At 52.4% G+C, this 15,480-nt stretch overlaps 3 protein-coding genes across 3 annotated transcripts in view; all 3 read left to right on the top strand.

The window, feature by feature from the left end:
• Positions 1 to 163: 163 nt before the first annotated feature.
• ETH_00016500 (MIF4G domain-containing protein, putative) lies at positions 164 to 5,923 on the top strand (the record flags this gene model as incomplete). Its single annotated transcript, XM_013373963.1, has 12 exons — positions 164 to 1,512; positions 1,748 to 1,948; positions 2,339 to 2,516; positions 2,710 to 2,792; positions 3,037 to 3,158; positions 3,336 to 3,532; positions 3,796 to 4,137; positions 4,335 to 4,384; positions 4,648 to 4,749; positions 5,092 to 5,305; positions 5,469 to 5,614; positions 5,800 to 5,923. 12 exons carry the CDS (start codon positions 164 to 166, stop codon positions 5,921 to 5,923), a joined length of 3,108 nt encoding a protein of 1,035 aa, XP_013229417.1.
• Positions 5,924 to 7,290: 1,367 nt separating this feature from the next.
• ETH_00016495 (glyceraldehyde-3-phosphate dehydrogenase, putative) lies at positions 7,291 to 11,487 on the top strand (the record flags this gene model as incomplete). The annotated part of the gene is made up of 8 exons (XM_013373962.1): positions 7,291 to 7,753; positions 7,946 to 8,014; positions 8,261 to 8,370; positions 8,553 to 8,664; positions 8,722 to 8,817; positions 9,039 to 9,139; positions 9,518 to 9,771; positions 10,710 to 11,487. 8 exons carry the CDS (start codon positions 7,291 to 7,293, stop codon positions 11,485 to 11,487), a joined length of 1,983 nt encoding a protein of 660 aa, XP_013229416.1.
• A 2,878-nt stretch (positions 11,488 to 14,365) lies between these two features.
• ETH_00016490 (U4/U6 small nuclear ribonucleoprotein, putative) overlaps positions 14,366 to 15,480 on the top strand; it is a gene marked incomplete at both ends in the record, with an annotated part of 6,983 nt that continues 5,868 nt past the window's right edge. The window contains 2 exons of the mRNA XM_013373961.1: positions 14,366 to 14,494; positions 14,855 to 15,463. Of these exons, the coding sequence (XP_013229415.1) occupies positions 14,366 to 14,494; positions 14,855 to 15,463 (738 nt within the window). The remainder of the gene's footprint in view (positions 14,495 to 14,854; positions 15,464 to 15,480) is intronic.

The following is a 15,480-nucleotide window of genomic DNA, read 5'->3' as shown; positions in this document are numbered from 1 at the left end:
GCAGCAGCAGCAGCAATAGCCGTGCGCTGCGCCTGTGTGGCCAAAGTCAAGGCCAACCGTGAAGCGGCCGCAGCAGCAGCAGCAGCAGCAGCAACCCGCAGAGACGCAGCTGCTGCCGGGGCAGTGGCAGCGCTTTGCCCTCCCGAGAGGGAAGAGAGACGCAATGAAGGCGGAGGAAAAGAAGAGGCCTCCGCAGCAGCAGCAGCAACCGCAGCAGCAGCAGCAGCAGCAGCAGAAGCCGCGGTCGCCTGAGTGGGCGCGCCCCACACCGCTCCCTATGGCCAGCAGCACTATCCCTGTGGCTGTCTTTACTCCAGAGGACAAACCAACAGCAGCAGCAGCAACAGCAGCGGCAGCTGCTGCTGCTGTCCTCCCGGGGATGCTGAGAGATAGCTTGGCTATGCCGAAGACATCCCAAAAGCCGCCGTTGCAGCAGCAGCCACAGCAGCAGCAGCAGCAGCAGCAAAGGCCCGCCGCGCCGCGCACTTCATCTCCGAGACCCGCTGAAGGCCGCGGGTCGGCAGCAGCACCTGCTGCAGCAGCGCCTGCAGCAGCACCTGCTGCGGCAGCGCCTGCTGCAGCAGCACCTGCTGCAGCAATGCCCACTGCAGCAGCACCTGCTGCAGCAATGCCCTCTGCAGCAGTAGCAGCAGCACCTGCACCTGCTGCAGCAGCCCCTGCTCCAGCAACACCTGCTGTAGCGATACTTGCAGCGCCACCTGTTGCAGCAGCACCTGTTGCAGCTGCACCAGCTGCAGCAGCACGTGCTGCAGCGGCACCTGCTGCAGCACCACCTGCTGCAGCGGCGCCTGCTGAGGCAGCGCCCGCTGCACCAACACGTGCTGTAGCAGCACCTGCCGCAGCAGCACCTGCTGCAGCAGCACCTGCTGCAGCAGCACGTGCTGCAGCAGCAACTCTTGCCACCCCAGAGCCTGTGGAAGCCTCCCCAAGAAGGAGGCGGTCTCGCTCTCCTGCTGGCAGCAGCAGAGGCCGGCTGTCGCCTGCTGCTTCTCCAAAGCCTGCTGCAGCAAGGGCAGGCAGCAGCAAGCCAGCATCTCCAGCAGCAGCAGCAGCAGCAGCACCTGCTGCTTCAGCCGGCAGCAGCAGCGCAAAGAAGACAAGCCCGAAGGACGCGTGGGGCGACGACGACGTTGAGGAGAAAGAGGAGAAGCCTGTGCAGTCCCCCCCTGCTGCTGCAGCAGCAGCTCCAGCAGCAGCAGCAGCAGCAGTTTATTCCATTGGATTCCTAGCCAAAATCAAAGGACACCCTAGCTGCCAGCCCCCCAAAGTGAATGCTGTCTTCCGCCTGGCGGACGGCGCCTTCTTCTTGCCGCAGGCAGCACTGCATCCGCAGCCACCGCAGCAGCAGCAGCAGCACCCGCAGCAGCAGCAGCAGCAGCAGCAGTTCAGGTCGAGGCAGCAGCAAGGCGCTATGGACCACCAGGAGTGGCAGAGAAGGCCTAGAGACGCGGGAGCGCATGAAGACACAATGAGGAGCTTCGGAGCAGCACGGTGTGTTGCTGCTGCTGCTGTGTTGCTGCTGCTGTTGCTGCTGTTGCTGCTGTTGCTGCCGCTGTTGCTGCTGCTGTTGCTGCTGCTGCTGCGGATATGCTAAGCAGCAGCGTGTCTGTTCAATCTTTTGCAGAAAAAGCTATAAACTGTGAAAATATCCGGAGAGGCTATCTGCGTGCCTTTTCACCGGTAGAGTGACGTGCTGCTGTTGCTGCTGCTGCTGCTGCTGCTGCAGGTCGGCGGGGCCCCCGGGGGCCCCCCGTGGCGCTGCTTCTTTGGGGGGTTTCTTCTCTCAAGAGAAGCCTCCAGACTTCAGCAGCGTGAGGCGGGAAAGGCCCAAAGCAGCAGCAGCAGCAGCAGGAGCAGCAGGAGCAGCAGCAACACTTCCTGCGCCTTCTAAGGACTCTTGGGTGGTCATTCAGGAGAAGCAAAAGGAGTCCGTGGGGCCCTCAAGATTAATTAAATAAAATTAATTTAAAGAATTAAAAATAAAAAATAAAAAATAATAAATAAATTAGTAATAAATATTTAAATAGTTTAACGGCAAGTTATATTAATTGAGCTGCCTGGCTTGTAGATTGTTTCGCCAGAATTGGCTCGCGTGGGGTTTTGCTGCTGCTGCTGCTGCAGTGGCCGCTGCTGCTGCATTTGCTGCTGCTGGATTTGCCGCTGCTGCTCTTTTGCTGCTGCTGTTGCTGCTGCACTGCCGGTTGCTGGTGGTTTGTGGGCTGTTGCTGCTCCGTCTGCTGCTGCTGTGGCGCATGCCGCCCCTCTTCCGCTGCGGCGTGCGCTGCATCTGCTGCTGCTGCTGCTGCTGCTGCTGCAGGGACGCGCAAATGGTGCTGTTGCGGCACCTGAAGGGCCTGCTGAACAAACTCACAATTGAACGTTTTGACAGAATTTATCAGCAAATTTTAAATGCTGGAATTAAACAAGAAAAAGAAGTCAAGGCCCTCATGCAAATGATTTTCGACAAGGCCGTTTCCCAGCACCACTTCATACAAGTCCGCTGCTGCTGCTGCTGCTGCTGCTGCTGCTGTGTTGCTGCTCTGGAGGTGTGGTGTCGGGGCTCTGCTGCGGCTGCTTGCTTGCTATTGCTGGCCTGCTGCTCTGCTGCAGCTGCTGCTGCGTTGCGTCTGTTGTTGTGTTGCTGCTGCGCTGCTGCAACTGCTGCTGCTGCTGCTGCTGCTGCTGCAGATGTACGTGATGCTCTGCGGAAAGCTGAAGACGGACTTCCAAGAGCTCCTTCAAGACGACCACAGGAGCACCAAGTTCCGAAGGTAACTCATTTGCTGCTGCTGTTGCTGCTGTTGCTGCTGCTGCTGCTGTTGCTGCTGCAGCAGCAGCAGCATGCTGCAGCAGGGATTGATCTGCTGCTGGCGATGCAGCGGAACATGCGGGTTCCATCGCTTCGTCCCTTCCTCTTTTCTGTCTCCAAAACTAAGCCAGTAAATAATAATTAAATAAATTAATTAAATAAAATAAAAATAAATAATTAGTTTTGCTGCTGGTTTGCTGCTGCAGGATTCTTATTGACCAGTGCGAAGACTCCTTCAACGCCAACTTGGAGCCAATTGCAGTCCCGCAGGGCCTCAGCGAAGACGACGCCTACGAGTTTGAATTGAACTACAAAAAGACAATGACAGGTAGGGTTTAGGGTTTGGGGTTTAGGGTTTAGGGTTTGGGGTTTAGGGTTTAGGGTTTGGGGGTGCGGGGGTGCGGCGGCTTCGCGCGCGAGAAGCGGGCGCGGCGGAGGCCGCAGGCGGCCCCCGCAGGCTCTAGGGCTTAGGGTTTAGGGTTTAGGGTTTAGGGTTTGCGCGCAGGGAACATGATATTTGTGGGGGAGCTGCTGAAGTCGAAGATGATATCGCAGGCCATTCTGCTGGAGTGTATAGACAGGTTGCTGCAGAAACGCTCCGAGTGTATAGACACCTCAAACTCCAAAGACCAGGGAGTCCACCACGTCGAAGCCCTCTGCGCTTTTCTCCACACCGTCGGGCCCTTCTTCGACAACCCCCAGGTGGGGTTTAGGGTTTAGGGTTTAGGGTTTGGGGGGTGGGGGGTGGGCTTTTCTCCACACCGTCGGGCCCCACTTCGATAACCCCCAGGTGGGGTTTAGGGTTTAGGGTTTAGGGTGTGGGGTTTAGGGTTTAGGGTCTGCGTTACAGTGGCGGTTGTACGGGGAGTTTTGTTATCGAAAAAGCGCGGTGGAAACCCTCTCGACGCGCGTTTGGGGTTTAGGGTTTAGGGTTTAGGGTTTAGGGTTTAGGGTTTGCGCTGCAGTGGCGGTTGTACGGGGAGTTTTGTTCGCGAATGAACGCCGTGGAAACCCTCGCGAAAGACAAAAGTCTCCCTTTTAGGGTTCGGTGTTTAATGACGGATGTTTTGGACTCGAGAAGTGTGGGGTGGCGTCGGCAGGCCCCACACCAGCGCGAGGGCCCCACGACTCTGGGGGAGCTGCATGCGCAGCAGCAGCAGCAGCAGCAGCAGCAGCAGCAGCACCCCTACAACCCCCAGGCCAACCCCGCACAGCCCAGAGACAAACACCACCATGATGAAGGCGGCTGGGAAGTTGCTTCTGGAAAAAGGGGAGCAGCAACCCACGCCAGGACGCCCTCCAGCGCCGTGAGGGTTTAGGGTTTGGGGTTTAGGGTTTGGGATTTAGGGTTTGGGGTTTGGGTTCGGGGGTGGGGGTTAGGGCTTGGCGAGCTGCAGCGCCGGTGGGACCTGGAAGCAGCGCAGCAGCGGATCGGGCGAGGGCTAGTGGGAGCCAAGAGGGAGGGTTTAGGGTTTAGGGTTTGGGGTTTGGGCTGGGCTTGCAGAGCTCCAACGCGCTTTCGGGCCTCGGCGGAGGCGGCCAGTCGGCCTTTAGGTGAGCTACTGCTGCTGCAGTTGCTGCAGTTGCTGCTGCGACTGCTGCTGCAGTTGCTGCAGTTGCTGCTGCGACTGCTGCTGCAGTTGCTGCAGCAGCAGCTGCTGCTGCTGCTGCAGGCCCATGCACCTGTGGCTCTCTCCAGTTCGCGCAACTTCGACCTGTTTTATTACTTAAATAGTGTTATTATTATTTACTACTATTAATTTAATTTAATTAATTAAATTAATTAATTACTTTTTATTTATTTATTTTTGCTGCAGCCAATTGGGCCGCATGCGACAAGAGCGCGAGCGGGACCGCCGCCACCAGTTGGGAGGCCGTTTGCTGCTGACAGAAGAGAAGAAGAAAAAGAAAGAAACTGCGTTAGTTCCACTTGCTGCTGTTGATGTTTTGCTGCTGCTGCTGTTGCTGCTGCTGCTGTTGCTGATGCTGTTGCTGATGCTGCTGGTGCTGCTGTAGTGGCTGCTGTTGCTGCTGCTGCAGCCCGTGCGAAACTGGCTGGGGCTGCAGCAGCAGCAGCAGCTGCTGCTGCTGAGGCTGGTGCTGCTGCTGCTGCTGGGGCTGCTGCTGCTGCTGTCTCTGCCATAAAGCATATCGGGGTCACTTGCGAGCTGGCACTAGGGTTTAGGGTTTAGGGTTTGAGTCCTGTTTTCTTCCTGGAGTCTTAATTGCTGCCGTGTTGCGAATCTGCTGCTGCGCCGCAGCAACGCAGCGATACCCCCTCCCCCCGCCGCAGCGAGCCCGAGCAGCAGCAGCAGCAGCAGCAGCAGTAGCAGCAGCAGCAGCGCGGGCTTGCTGGACGCGGAAGCTGCGAGGGTTTTGGCGAGGCGAGAGTTTGGGGATTTGCTTTGCATGTCAGCAGCAGAAGCTTTGGAGGTTTTCTCAGGCATTGAGGGGGCAACTCAAGAGGCACAGAAGGTGAGGGTTTAGGGTTTAGGGTTTAGGGTTTGGGGGGGGAGAGGGTTTAGGGGCTGCTGGGGCTCCTGGGGGATAGGAGGGCTGCTGAAGAAGCAAAGAAGTGATCTGCAGCGGGGCTTCCAGGCGAGGGTTTAGGGTTTAGGGTTTGGGGGTGTTGCGTCAGGCCCTGCTGCTGGAGCTGCTGCTGCTGGCAGCAAACAAACTGACCTCGGACAAGCCGCAGCAGCAGCAGCAGCGCAAAACGCTTTTTAAGAACATGGTGGCCGTGGCGGCGTCTCCAGCTTTTCCTCCCGAAACCCTAAAACAAGGGTGAGGGTTTAGGGTTTAGGGTTTAGGGTTTCGTGGGGGTGGAGGCAGCGCGTGGGGACTCGCGAATGCCCAGGGCTCCCCTCGCCGCGGCTCCAGCGGCCCCGCAAACCCTAGCAGCGCTAGGGTTTACAACTAGAGCTTAGAACTAGGGTTTAGGGTTTAGGGTTTAGGGTTTGTGGCTGCAGCCTGAGGGAGTTCATGGGGCTTACTGGAGACGGAGAAGGCCTTTATAGAGACTTGCTGCTGGATGCTCCTCACTTGCCGAGTTTTATGCGAGAGTTCATTGACGTTATTGAAGGCAAACCCTAAACCCTAAACCCTAGTTTGGGTTGGGGGTCAACCCTGAACCCTAAACCCTAAACCCTATCTTGGGTGGGGGGTCTTAACCCTAAACTCTAAACCCTAAACCCTAGTTTGGGTGAGGGGCCTTAACCCTAAACCCTAAACCCTGGTTTGGGTGGGGGGTCTTGGTCCCGCTAAACCCTCACGCTGCTGCTGCTGCTGTGCGGAGGCCCATCCTGTTCGTTTTGCTGCTGTTTATTCTTTTTAACTTAATTTAATTATTTAATTTAATTGTTTAATTTATCAATTCATTTATTTATTTTATTTATTTGTTTTGCTGCTGCAGCTTCAGACAAAGACCGCCAGCTGCTGAGTACTGCAGCGCTGGATGACTTGCGAGGGCGTCTATGAAATTAGGGTTTGGCAAACCCTAAACCCTCGTTCTTTTTCTAAGCCTCTTTTTAATAATCAAGCCTAGGGTTTGCGATCCCTAAACCCTCGCGGCCTGCTGCTGCAGCAGCAGCAGGCGCTGCAGCAGCTGCAGCAGCAGCACGCGCTGCAGCTGCTAAGCACGAAACCTTAGGAGTTGCCTGCTGCTGCTGCAGCAGCAGCAGCAGCAGCAGCAGCAGCAATTTCTGCTGCTGTTAAGGAGGCTATTGCCTCTCCAATTATATCTTATCTGAGAACACAAATATTTGAACTCCCACTACCACCGCTGGCTGGCGATGAGGGTTTAGGGTTTAGGGTTTAGGCTTACCGTGTAGAGAAGTTCTTGAATGTGCTCGCGCTAGGGTTTAGGGTTTGCGGCTGTGGGGCCGAATGAGGGTTAGGGTTTCTGGGGGCAGAGTTTTCTCGCTCTAGGTTTTAGGGTTTACGATGTTTAGGGTTTAGGGTTTAGGGTTTGCAAGGTCTAGTCCGAGGGTTTGGGTGTTCCGGGGGGAATGGCCCTCCGCCCGCCAGGACTAGGGTTTAGGGTTTAGGGTTTAGGGTTTAGGACTTGCGTGGATTTCTTTTTTAGTCTTTTGGGGCCTATGGGGCAAATTAGTGTTTGTCTTTGTCTTCTAAGGTCAGCAACTCCTAAACCCTAAACCCTAAACCCTAATGTGTCGTTCCTGTCTTGTTGGAGTTCTGCTGGAGTTTAGGGTTTCGGCGACACCCGCCCGCTGTCTGCGCGCCCCACTGCGCCGACATACCGTAAACCCTAAACCCTAAACCCTAAACCCTACCCCGCATGCCTCCTGTGTGCTGCAGCAATCGAGGAAACGTGCAGAGTGATCAGCTCCCAGCGCGAGCACTGCAAACCCTAAACCCTAAACCTTAAACCCTAAACCCTAAATCCTAAACCCTAAACCCTAAACCCTAAACCCTGTGTGCGCATTCAGGATTTAAAAATAATGAGGGTTTGTCTCTCTCTTTGTCTTGGCGCTGCTGCGCTGCTGCCGGCCTATGGCCTCAAGCTCGTGGAGGACTCCAAAACCCTAAACCCTAAACCCTCGGACGAGGGTTTAGTGTTTGAGGACTCGCAGCAGCAGCTGCAGCAGGAGGCGGCAGATGAGGCGCAAGCAGCCGCCCCAGCAGCAGCAGCAGCAGCAGCAGCAGAGGCGCAGCTCTTTGCAGAGGCAGCAGCAGCAGCAGCAGACGACGACGACGCAGCAGCAGCACAGAGCTTCGCCGACGCAGCAGCAGAAGCAGCAAACCAGGCAGCAACTCTAGCAGCAGCAGCAGCAGCAAATGAGGAAGACGAGCAGCAGCAGCAGCAGCAGCAGGAGCCGATTCACATATTTGCTCCTCGACAGTTCCGCTTCACCGACCCCGCGGGAGGGAAAGCCCTGACGGTTTACTTCCACAACACATTCGGTAAACCCTAAACCCTAAACCCTAAACCCTCGTGTGGAGAGCCAATCCCTTGCGCGGGCGTTTTGGCGCTGAAACTGCGGCAGCAGGCTCTCCCTGCGCCCGCCGCGAGCCCCTAGGGTTTGGAGCTCAGGGTTTAGGGTTTAGGGTCTAGGGTTTAGGGTTTAGGGTTTAGGGTTTAGGGTTTGCGCGCAGAGCCGTTTGACTGGCTGAGCTGCTCGGCGCTGCACTCTTTGCCGAGTGTATGCAGACAGCACCCGCGGTGTACGTACACCTCGGGGGCGGCGGTCTGGGGTGGGAAAGCTGGAGGAAATGAAGACTTTTCTTCATTAGAATTAATTTTAAATAATAAAAATAATTCAATTTCAAATTTAAGTCCAAAAAGAATTCAAAACGGCGGCTGCTTCCTCTCGAATTCATACTTGGCGCTCGCCGCCGACTCCCTCTGCGACCGCGCTCTACATACACCCCAAACCCTAAACCCTATTTTAGCGTATTCCGAACTCAAAGCTGTCGTCATCGACGCAATGCAAGAACTGGGATCCGATCCCCAGCCCTTGCTGGCTGCTCTCGAGGAGGCCGGAGCAGCAAACCCTCAAAGCATCTGCGGACTCGTCAAAGTAGGGTTTAGGGTTTAGGGTTTAGGGTTTAGGAGGCGGCGTCGAGACGCTGAGCTCGAGGAGCCGCTTTTTGGGTTTCACAAGCTCGAGGGGAGGAACCAGCAGCTGCGAGGGTTTAGGGTTTGGGTTTTGCCGAGGGCTTAGGGTTTAGGGTTTGGAATTTAGGGTTTGGATTGTTTCAGGAGCTGGCTACGGAGTTGCTGGCGACGGAGCGAAACTTGAAGCCCCTGCCGGAGGGCGCAGTGGTGGAAACCCTAAACCCTAGCGAGGGTTTGGAAGAGGGTTTGGACGAGGGTTTATCCTCTGATTTCTTCGAGGGTTTAGCAGAGTCTTCTCTAGGGTTTGTTGCAGGAAGGGGTTCCGCAGGCAAGGGTTTGAACGCCCCGCGGCTCGTAAACCCTAAACCCCACTTGCAGATTTACTCCAGCAGCGCCAAGCCCGCAACAGGTGAGCGAGGGTTTAGGGTTTAGGGTTTAGGGTTTCTAGCTAGGGTTTAGGGTTTGCTGATAAGGGTTTAGGGTTTCCTAGGGCTTAGGGTTTAGGGCCGTTTCGTCGATTCTGGACATTCTTCCTGGCTGCTGCAGTGGCCCGGTGCCAGTGTATACTATTTGCTGGGACAGGATTTAGGGTTTAGGGTTTAGGGTTTAGGGTTTAGGGTTTGTGGGCAGGAACAGCTCCGGGAACCGAGCCAAGAATTCGCATAGGCATTAATGGCTTTGGGCGAATTGGGAGATTGGTGTTTAGAATTGCAAGCAAAAGAAAAGACATGGTGAGCGAGGGTTTAGGGTTTAGGGTTTAGGGTTTAGCGCGAGTTAGACCCTAATCAAAGCCAATTTCCTTCAAGATACCACCATTTGAACTGAAAAACATCAATTTAATCAAACTAAATCAAATTAATTTAATTAGTTTTAATTAAATTTAAATTGAATTAAATTATTGGATTTATTTCCAAGCAGTGACGCACATAAACTCTAAGTGTAAAACCAAATATTATTCAAATGTTTTCAAATAAAGTGCCATTTGGACCAAAAACCATCAAATTAAATGAATTAAAATGAATTAAAACAAAATAAAGTGAAATAAATGAATAAAAGAATAAAGTCAATGAATTAAATCGAATTAAATCAACAAAATTGGTTCGTTTCAGGCAGTGACGCACATAAACTCGAGTTTGTCTGCGGAGTACTTGGCCTACTTGATAAAGCACGACTCCGTGCACGGGCGCTTCAAAGGCCAAGTGGAATCAAGAGATGGAAAGTTATTTTTTGAAAATAATGAAATAAAGCTTTCCAAAGAAAGAGACCCTTCGAGCATCAGGTGGACAGACACCGGAGCGGACTTTGTCTGCGAAAGCACGGGCGCCTTCTGCACCTTCGATCTCGCCAGCAAGCACGTCAACAGGTCCGTTTTCGCGCGTTTTTCCCTTTTTTCTCCATTTTTCTTTCTTTTTTCTCCTCTTTTATTCATTTTCTGGCCTTCTTTTGTTGTTTTTTCGTTTTTCTTCTTTGTTTGCTCTTTTTTGGGAGCTTTTCGGCGTTTTTCCGCTATTTTTGGCCCTCAAATGCGTCCAGGGCGTTTTGCTGTCTTTTGGCCTTTTTCTTCTTTTTTTGGTGCAATTTAAATACCTTTTTAGGTGCTTTTATTTCTTTTTTTAATTCAGTTTAAATGTCCTTTTAAAATGCTTTTCTTTCTTTTTTGGTCCAACTTAAATGTCTTTTTAAATACTTTTCATTCCTTTCGTTGATTCAATTTAAGTGCCTTTTTTAATATTTTTCTTTCCCTATTTTGATTCCATTAAATTGCCTTTTCGACTGCTTTTGTTTCTTCTTTTTACTTCAGTTTAGGTGCCTTTTTAAAAGCTCTTTTTCTTTCGTTTAGTCCAATTTAATTGCTTTTTGATGGCTTCTGTTTCTTCTTTTTAATGACTTCTGAGTTACTTTTAAATTACTTTTAAGTGACTTTTTAATGAATTTTTAGTGACTTTTCAGTGACTTTTTAATTACTTCTAGATGATTTTTAAATGTCTCTTAAATGACATTTAAATAACTTTTAAACGAGTTTTAAGTGACTTTTAAATGAGTTTTAAATGACGTTTAAATGTCTTTTGTTTCTTTTTTCAATGCACTGCTGCTGCTATACTTTCCGCGTTCCCCCTGCCGCCGGCTCCCGTGCTGCTCCTCCCCCGCTGCTGCTGCACCTGCTGCTGCTGCACCTGCTGCTGCTGCACCTGCTGCTGCTGCACCTGCTGCTGCTGCACCTGCTGCTGCTGCACCTGCTGCTACTGCACGTGCTGCTGCTGCTGCACGTGCTGCTGCTGCTGCTGCTGCTGCTGGTTTTAGGCCTGAGGGGGCGCGTCACGTGGTGATATCTGCGCCGGCGAAGGACGAAGTGACCCCGACTTTGGTGGTGGGGGTGAACGCGGAAACAGAATATTCTCCGGAGATGAAAGTTGTGTCTTGTGCTTCTTGCACGACAAATGGATTAGCTCCTCTTTTGAAAGTGTTGGACGAGAACTTCGGGATAGAAGAGGGTTTAATGACGACAGTGCATGCAGTCACGAGTTCGCAGAAGACGGTGGACGCGGCGAGCAGCGGCAGCAGCAAGGCCCGCAGCAGCAGCAGCAGCAGCAGCAGCAACGCGTGGCGCAGCAACCGCGCAGCAGGCGGCAACATCATTCCCGCTGCCACGGGAGCAGCAAAAGCTGTCGCCAGGTGCCTCCCGCAGCTCAAGGGGAAGATCACGGGGATGGCAGTTCGAGTGCCAACTCTGGATGTGTCTTTGATTGACTTGACCTGCAGACTGCAGCGCAGCAGCAGCTACAGCGAGCTGCTGCAGGTGGTCAAAGCTGCTGCTGCTGCGGGGCCCCTCAGGGGCCTCCTGGGCTACACGGAGCAGCCCGTGGTGTCCTCGGATATACTGGGCACTGAGTGCAGCACTGTCTTCGACGCAAACGCGGGAATTATGCTAAACCCTAATTTTGTGAAACTCATTTCTTGGTACGACAATGAAGCTTCTTATGCTGCCAGACTCGTCGATTTAATTGCAATTATGGCCGCCAAGGACGGCCTCGTCGAGCCGGGAGTCGGCCTGAATCGCAAGACTTTCGACGAGGAGTGAACCCCAAACCCTAAACCCTAAACCCTAATTTCGGGTTTCCGGTGGGTGGACAAGTGGGGGCTCCTTATCGCCCAGACTCATCGGTTTAATTGCAATCGTGGCCCCCAAATATGCCATTGTTGAGCAGGGAGTCGGGCTGAATCGCAAGACTTTCGATGAGGAGTAAACCCTAAACCCTAATTTAGGGTTTCGGGCGGCTGGACAAGTGCGGGCTTCCTATGTGCCAGACGTGTCGGTTTGATTGCAATTGTGGCTGCCAAAGACGGGATCGTGGAACCGGGAGTTGTTCAAACGCAAAATTTTGGACGAGGAATAAACCCGAAACCCTAAACCCTAATTTAGGGTTTGGGGTGGGTGGCCAAGTCGGGGCTTCATATGGTGCCAGACTTGTCTATGGCAATTAGAGCCACCAAAGACGGGATTGTGGAACCCGGAGTCGGGCCCAACCACAAAGCCTTCGACGAGAAGTGATAAACCCTAAACCCTAATTTAGGGTTTGGGGTCGCGGTTTGGGAACGGGTCGCAGGAGGCAGCTAGGCGCTGCCCTGCAGCAAACCCTAGTTCGGAAGAAATGGAATTAAACAACAAAAGTGTAGAAGTGGGTTTTTTCAAATCTGAATGGTTAGAAGTCCAATTGAATATCAAATAAATAGAATAAAAGGCTTTAGGGACAATTTAAAATGAAAAACAAAAATATGAGAGATATTACTAATGGGCTTTTCGCCGCGGGGTAATAACGCAAAAAGACCTTTTTTGAAGAGACCCTAAAGCCCCTGAAATGAGAACTTTTGTTTGTTATTATTTTCAAAAATATAAATTAAGCTAAAACTACTAAACGCTGAGGTTGTAAATTGTAATTTATTTGATCTTTTCAGCATTTTGCAATTCGCTCGCGGGCCCGCGGGGTGTACGTACACCCGAACGCATGCACCCAAATGCCACTCTTGAATCCACGACGCAAATGTCGAATTAATAATCAATTAAATCAATTAAGTCTTTTAATTCTTCAAAAATGCAAAATAAAATACTTTTTGGAGTTGGAAATCTGCAAAAATGCCAAGAAGTGTCTTTAGTGAAAAGTGGCGAAACCCTAGGTGTACGTACACCTCAAGCTGTACAGCCTGTACAGCCGGGGCGCTTGAAATGAATAAAGTCAGCCGGTGACTCAATAAATAAATAATAGTAAGTAAGTAAATATAATAATTAGTAATTATCTACTATTAATTCCTTCCTTTTCATTTTCTCTTTTGCTGCTCATGCAAAGGAGGAGGAATGCAGCAGCAGCGCAGCCCCACCTGCTGCGAGGCCCGACAGTCTGAAGGCAGCAGCAGCAGGAACTGCTTCGTTGCAGCAGCAGCAGCAGCAGCAGGGTTTGCTTCGTCGCAGCAGTAGCAGGGGTTGTTTTGTTGCAGCAGCAGCATTGGTTGTTTCGTTGCAGCACCGGGGGTTGCTGCGTTGTAGTAGCAGCAGGTTGCAGCAGCAGCAGGTCGTAGCAGCAGCAGCTGCAGGCGATCCTTCGCTGCAGCAGCAGGTGCTGCTTCGGAGCAGCAGCAGCAGCAGCAGCAGCAGGTGCTGCTGCGCTGCAGCAGCAGCAGGGGCTTTGACGGTGCGCTTGTAAGGGGGCGCCCGAGCGACTGAATGAAAGCTACATGCTGAGCAACCTCTTTTTGTTAGGGTTTAGGGTTTAGGGTTTAGGGTTTAGTTTGTGGGTTTAGGGTGTAGTTCTTAGGGTTTAGTTTGTGTTTAAGGTTTAGGGTTTAGTTTTTGTTTTAGTTTTTGTTTAGGGTTTGGGGTTTAGTTTTTGTTTAGGGTTTAGGGTTGTTTTCGTTCAGGATTGACACTTTAGGGTTTACCCTTTGATCAGGGTCTAGAGTTTAGCTTTTGTTTAGGGTTTGGAGTTAAGCTCTATTTGAGGGTTTAGGGTTTGGTTCTTGTTTAGGGTTTAGCGCTTTTGTTTAACGCTAAGGGTCGAGGGTTCGGCTTCTGGTTAGGGTTTAGTTTGCGTTTAAGATTCAGGGTTTAGGGTTTTGTTCTTGTTTAAGGTTTAGGGTTTATTCTGGGTTTAGGGTTTAGGGTTTAGTTTCTCTCCAGGGTTTAGGGTTTAGGGTTTGGTTTTGTCTACGGTTTAGGGTTCAGGGTTTAATTTGAGCATTTAGGAGTGTCGATGGTTTAGGGTTTAGGGTTTAGTTCTTCTCCTGAGGTTTAGAGTTTGCGGTTTAGTTCGACTAGGGTTTAGGGTTTAGGGTTTAGAGGTGTACGAACTGGGCACTGAGGTGTACATACACCTGGATCTGGACTTGCTGCGCCGGTGTATGACGAGGTGTATGTACACCTCAAAAGTATAAATTCATTTGCAGCAGCAAAATCAAAAAACATTTAATTTTAATTCCTTTTTTGTTTTGCTGTAGCGCTGCTGCAGCACTGCTGCAGCAGCAGCTGCTGCTTCTCACGTAGTTGAATTTGAAGTTATGAAAGAGTTTTAATGAATTTCTCCTTTTAAATTAATTTTAATTAATAGAAAATGAAATATAGTGAAGAGTAGCGGCAAAAAACGCGGCAACGCAGCTGCTGCTGCTGCTGCTGCTGCGGCTGCATGCTGCATGCAGCAGCAGCAGTAGCTGCGGCAGAGGCTTCCTTGGGCCTTTTCGGCGTAGTGTACGTACACTTCATCTGGTTAAGTAATTAACTCTTTTATTTTATTTAGTGTTTATCTTTTGGATTCTTTTCCCGGGATTTTGCTGCTGCTGCAGCTTCTGCAGCAGCAACAGCAGCACCAGCAGAGAGGCAACAGCGTCAGCAGCTGCAGCTGCAGCTGCAGCAACCTCAACAGCAGCAGACAACTGGTCAGCAGCAGCAGCAGCAGCAGCAGCACACGGCCATGGAGGCCGCGGGTCCCGCGGATTCTGCTGCTGCAGCAGCAGCTGCTGCTGCAGCAGCAGGCAAGGGAACAGCAGCAGCAGCAGCAGCAGAAGAGCAGCAAAAACGAAGAAAGACCAGATGGGAGCGAGTGAGTTCTGGAGTGTATATACACCTCGAACACCACTTGCTGCCACAAATGGGAGGCACTTCTAGCTTCTTGAGTTGCTGCTGCTGCTGCTGCTGCTGCTGCTAATTCTGCGGCTGCAGCTGATTCTGGTGCTGTTGGTGATTCTGCTGCTGCTGCTCGTTCTGGTGCTGCTGCTGATTCCGCCGGTCGTTTTCCTATTCCGCTGCTGCTGCTAGTAATCCAGCAGCAGCTGCTGATTTTGGTGCTGCTGCTGATTATGCTGCTGCTGCTACTGAATCCTCTTCTGCCGACTCTGCTGCTGCTGCTGCTGCTGCTTGTATGCCATCGCTGCTGCTGTTGTGGTGTACGTACTCTGTTTAGGATGGCACAGCCGACAATGCAGCAGCAGGAGGTGCTGCTGAGGCTCCTGCTGCTGCTGCTGCTGCTGCTGCAGCTCCGGGAGCAGCAGCCCCTGCAGCAGCAGCAGCGGCGCCGGCAGCAGCAGGTGCAGCGGGGGGCCTGAAGCTGCCGTTTAGCATTCAAGCAGCAGCAGCAGCAGCAAGAGAAGCTTTAGAGAAAGCGAAGAAGGCAGCTTCGCTGCAGCGGCAGATTCAGGAGCAGCTGAAGCAGCAGCAAGCAGCAGCAGCAGCAGCAACGGCGGGCGCCGCGTCTGGCCCTTCCCTCGCTGCTGCTGCAGCTGTTGCAGCAGCAACTCCCAGCACCACGAGCCCAGCAGCAGCAGCAGCAGCAGCAGCTGCTGCTGCTGCTCTTGCTGCGCAGCAGGCAAAGGCGAGCACCGGGCAGCTCACGGCGGGGATCGGGGCGACGAATCCGCTGCTGCAGCAGCAGCTGCTGCTGCTGCAGCAGCAGCAGCAGCAGCAGCAGCGGCGGCGGCAGCAGGAAGAAGAAAAAGAAAGAGAACTTTTGAAAAAAACAAAACCCTTGAGATTTGATCGCTTTGGAAGAGAAATCGACAGCGAAGGAAACTTAGTTGCTGCTAGACCCAT

Source organism: Eimeria tenella, genomic scaffold, assembly GCF_000499545.2.
Source record: "Eimeria tenella Houghton genomic scaffold, Eth_scaff185, whole genome shotgun sequence".
Lineage (NCBI taxonomy): Eukaryota > Apicomplexa > Conoidasida > Eucoccidiorida > Eimeriidae > Eimeria > Eimeria tenella.
The sequence above is the reverse complement of the archived record's forward strand: the minus strand, read 5'-3'. Positions and strand labels throughout refer to the sequence as shown.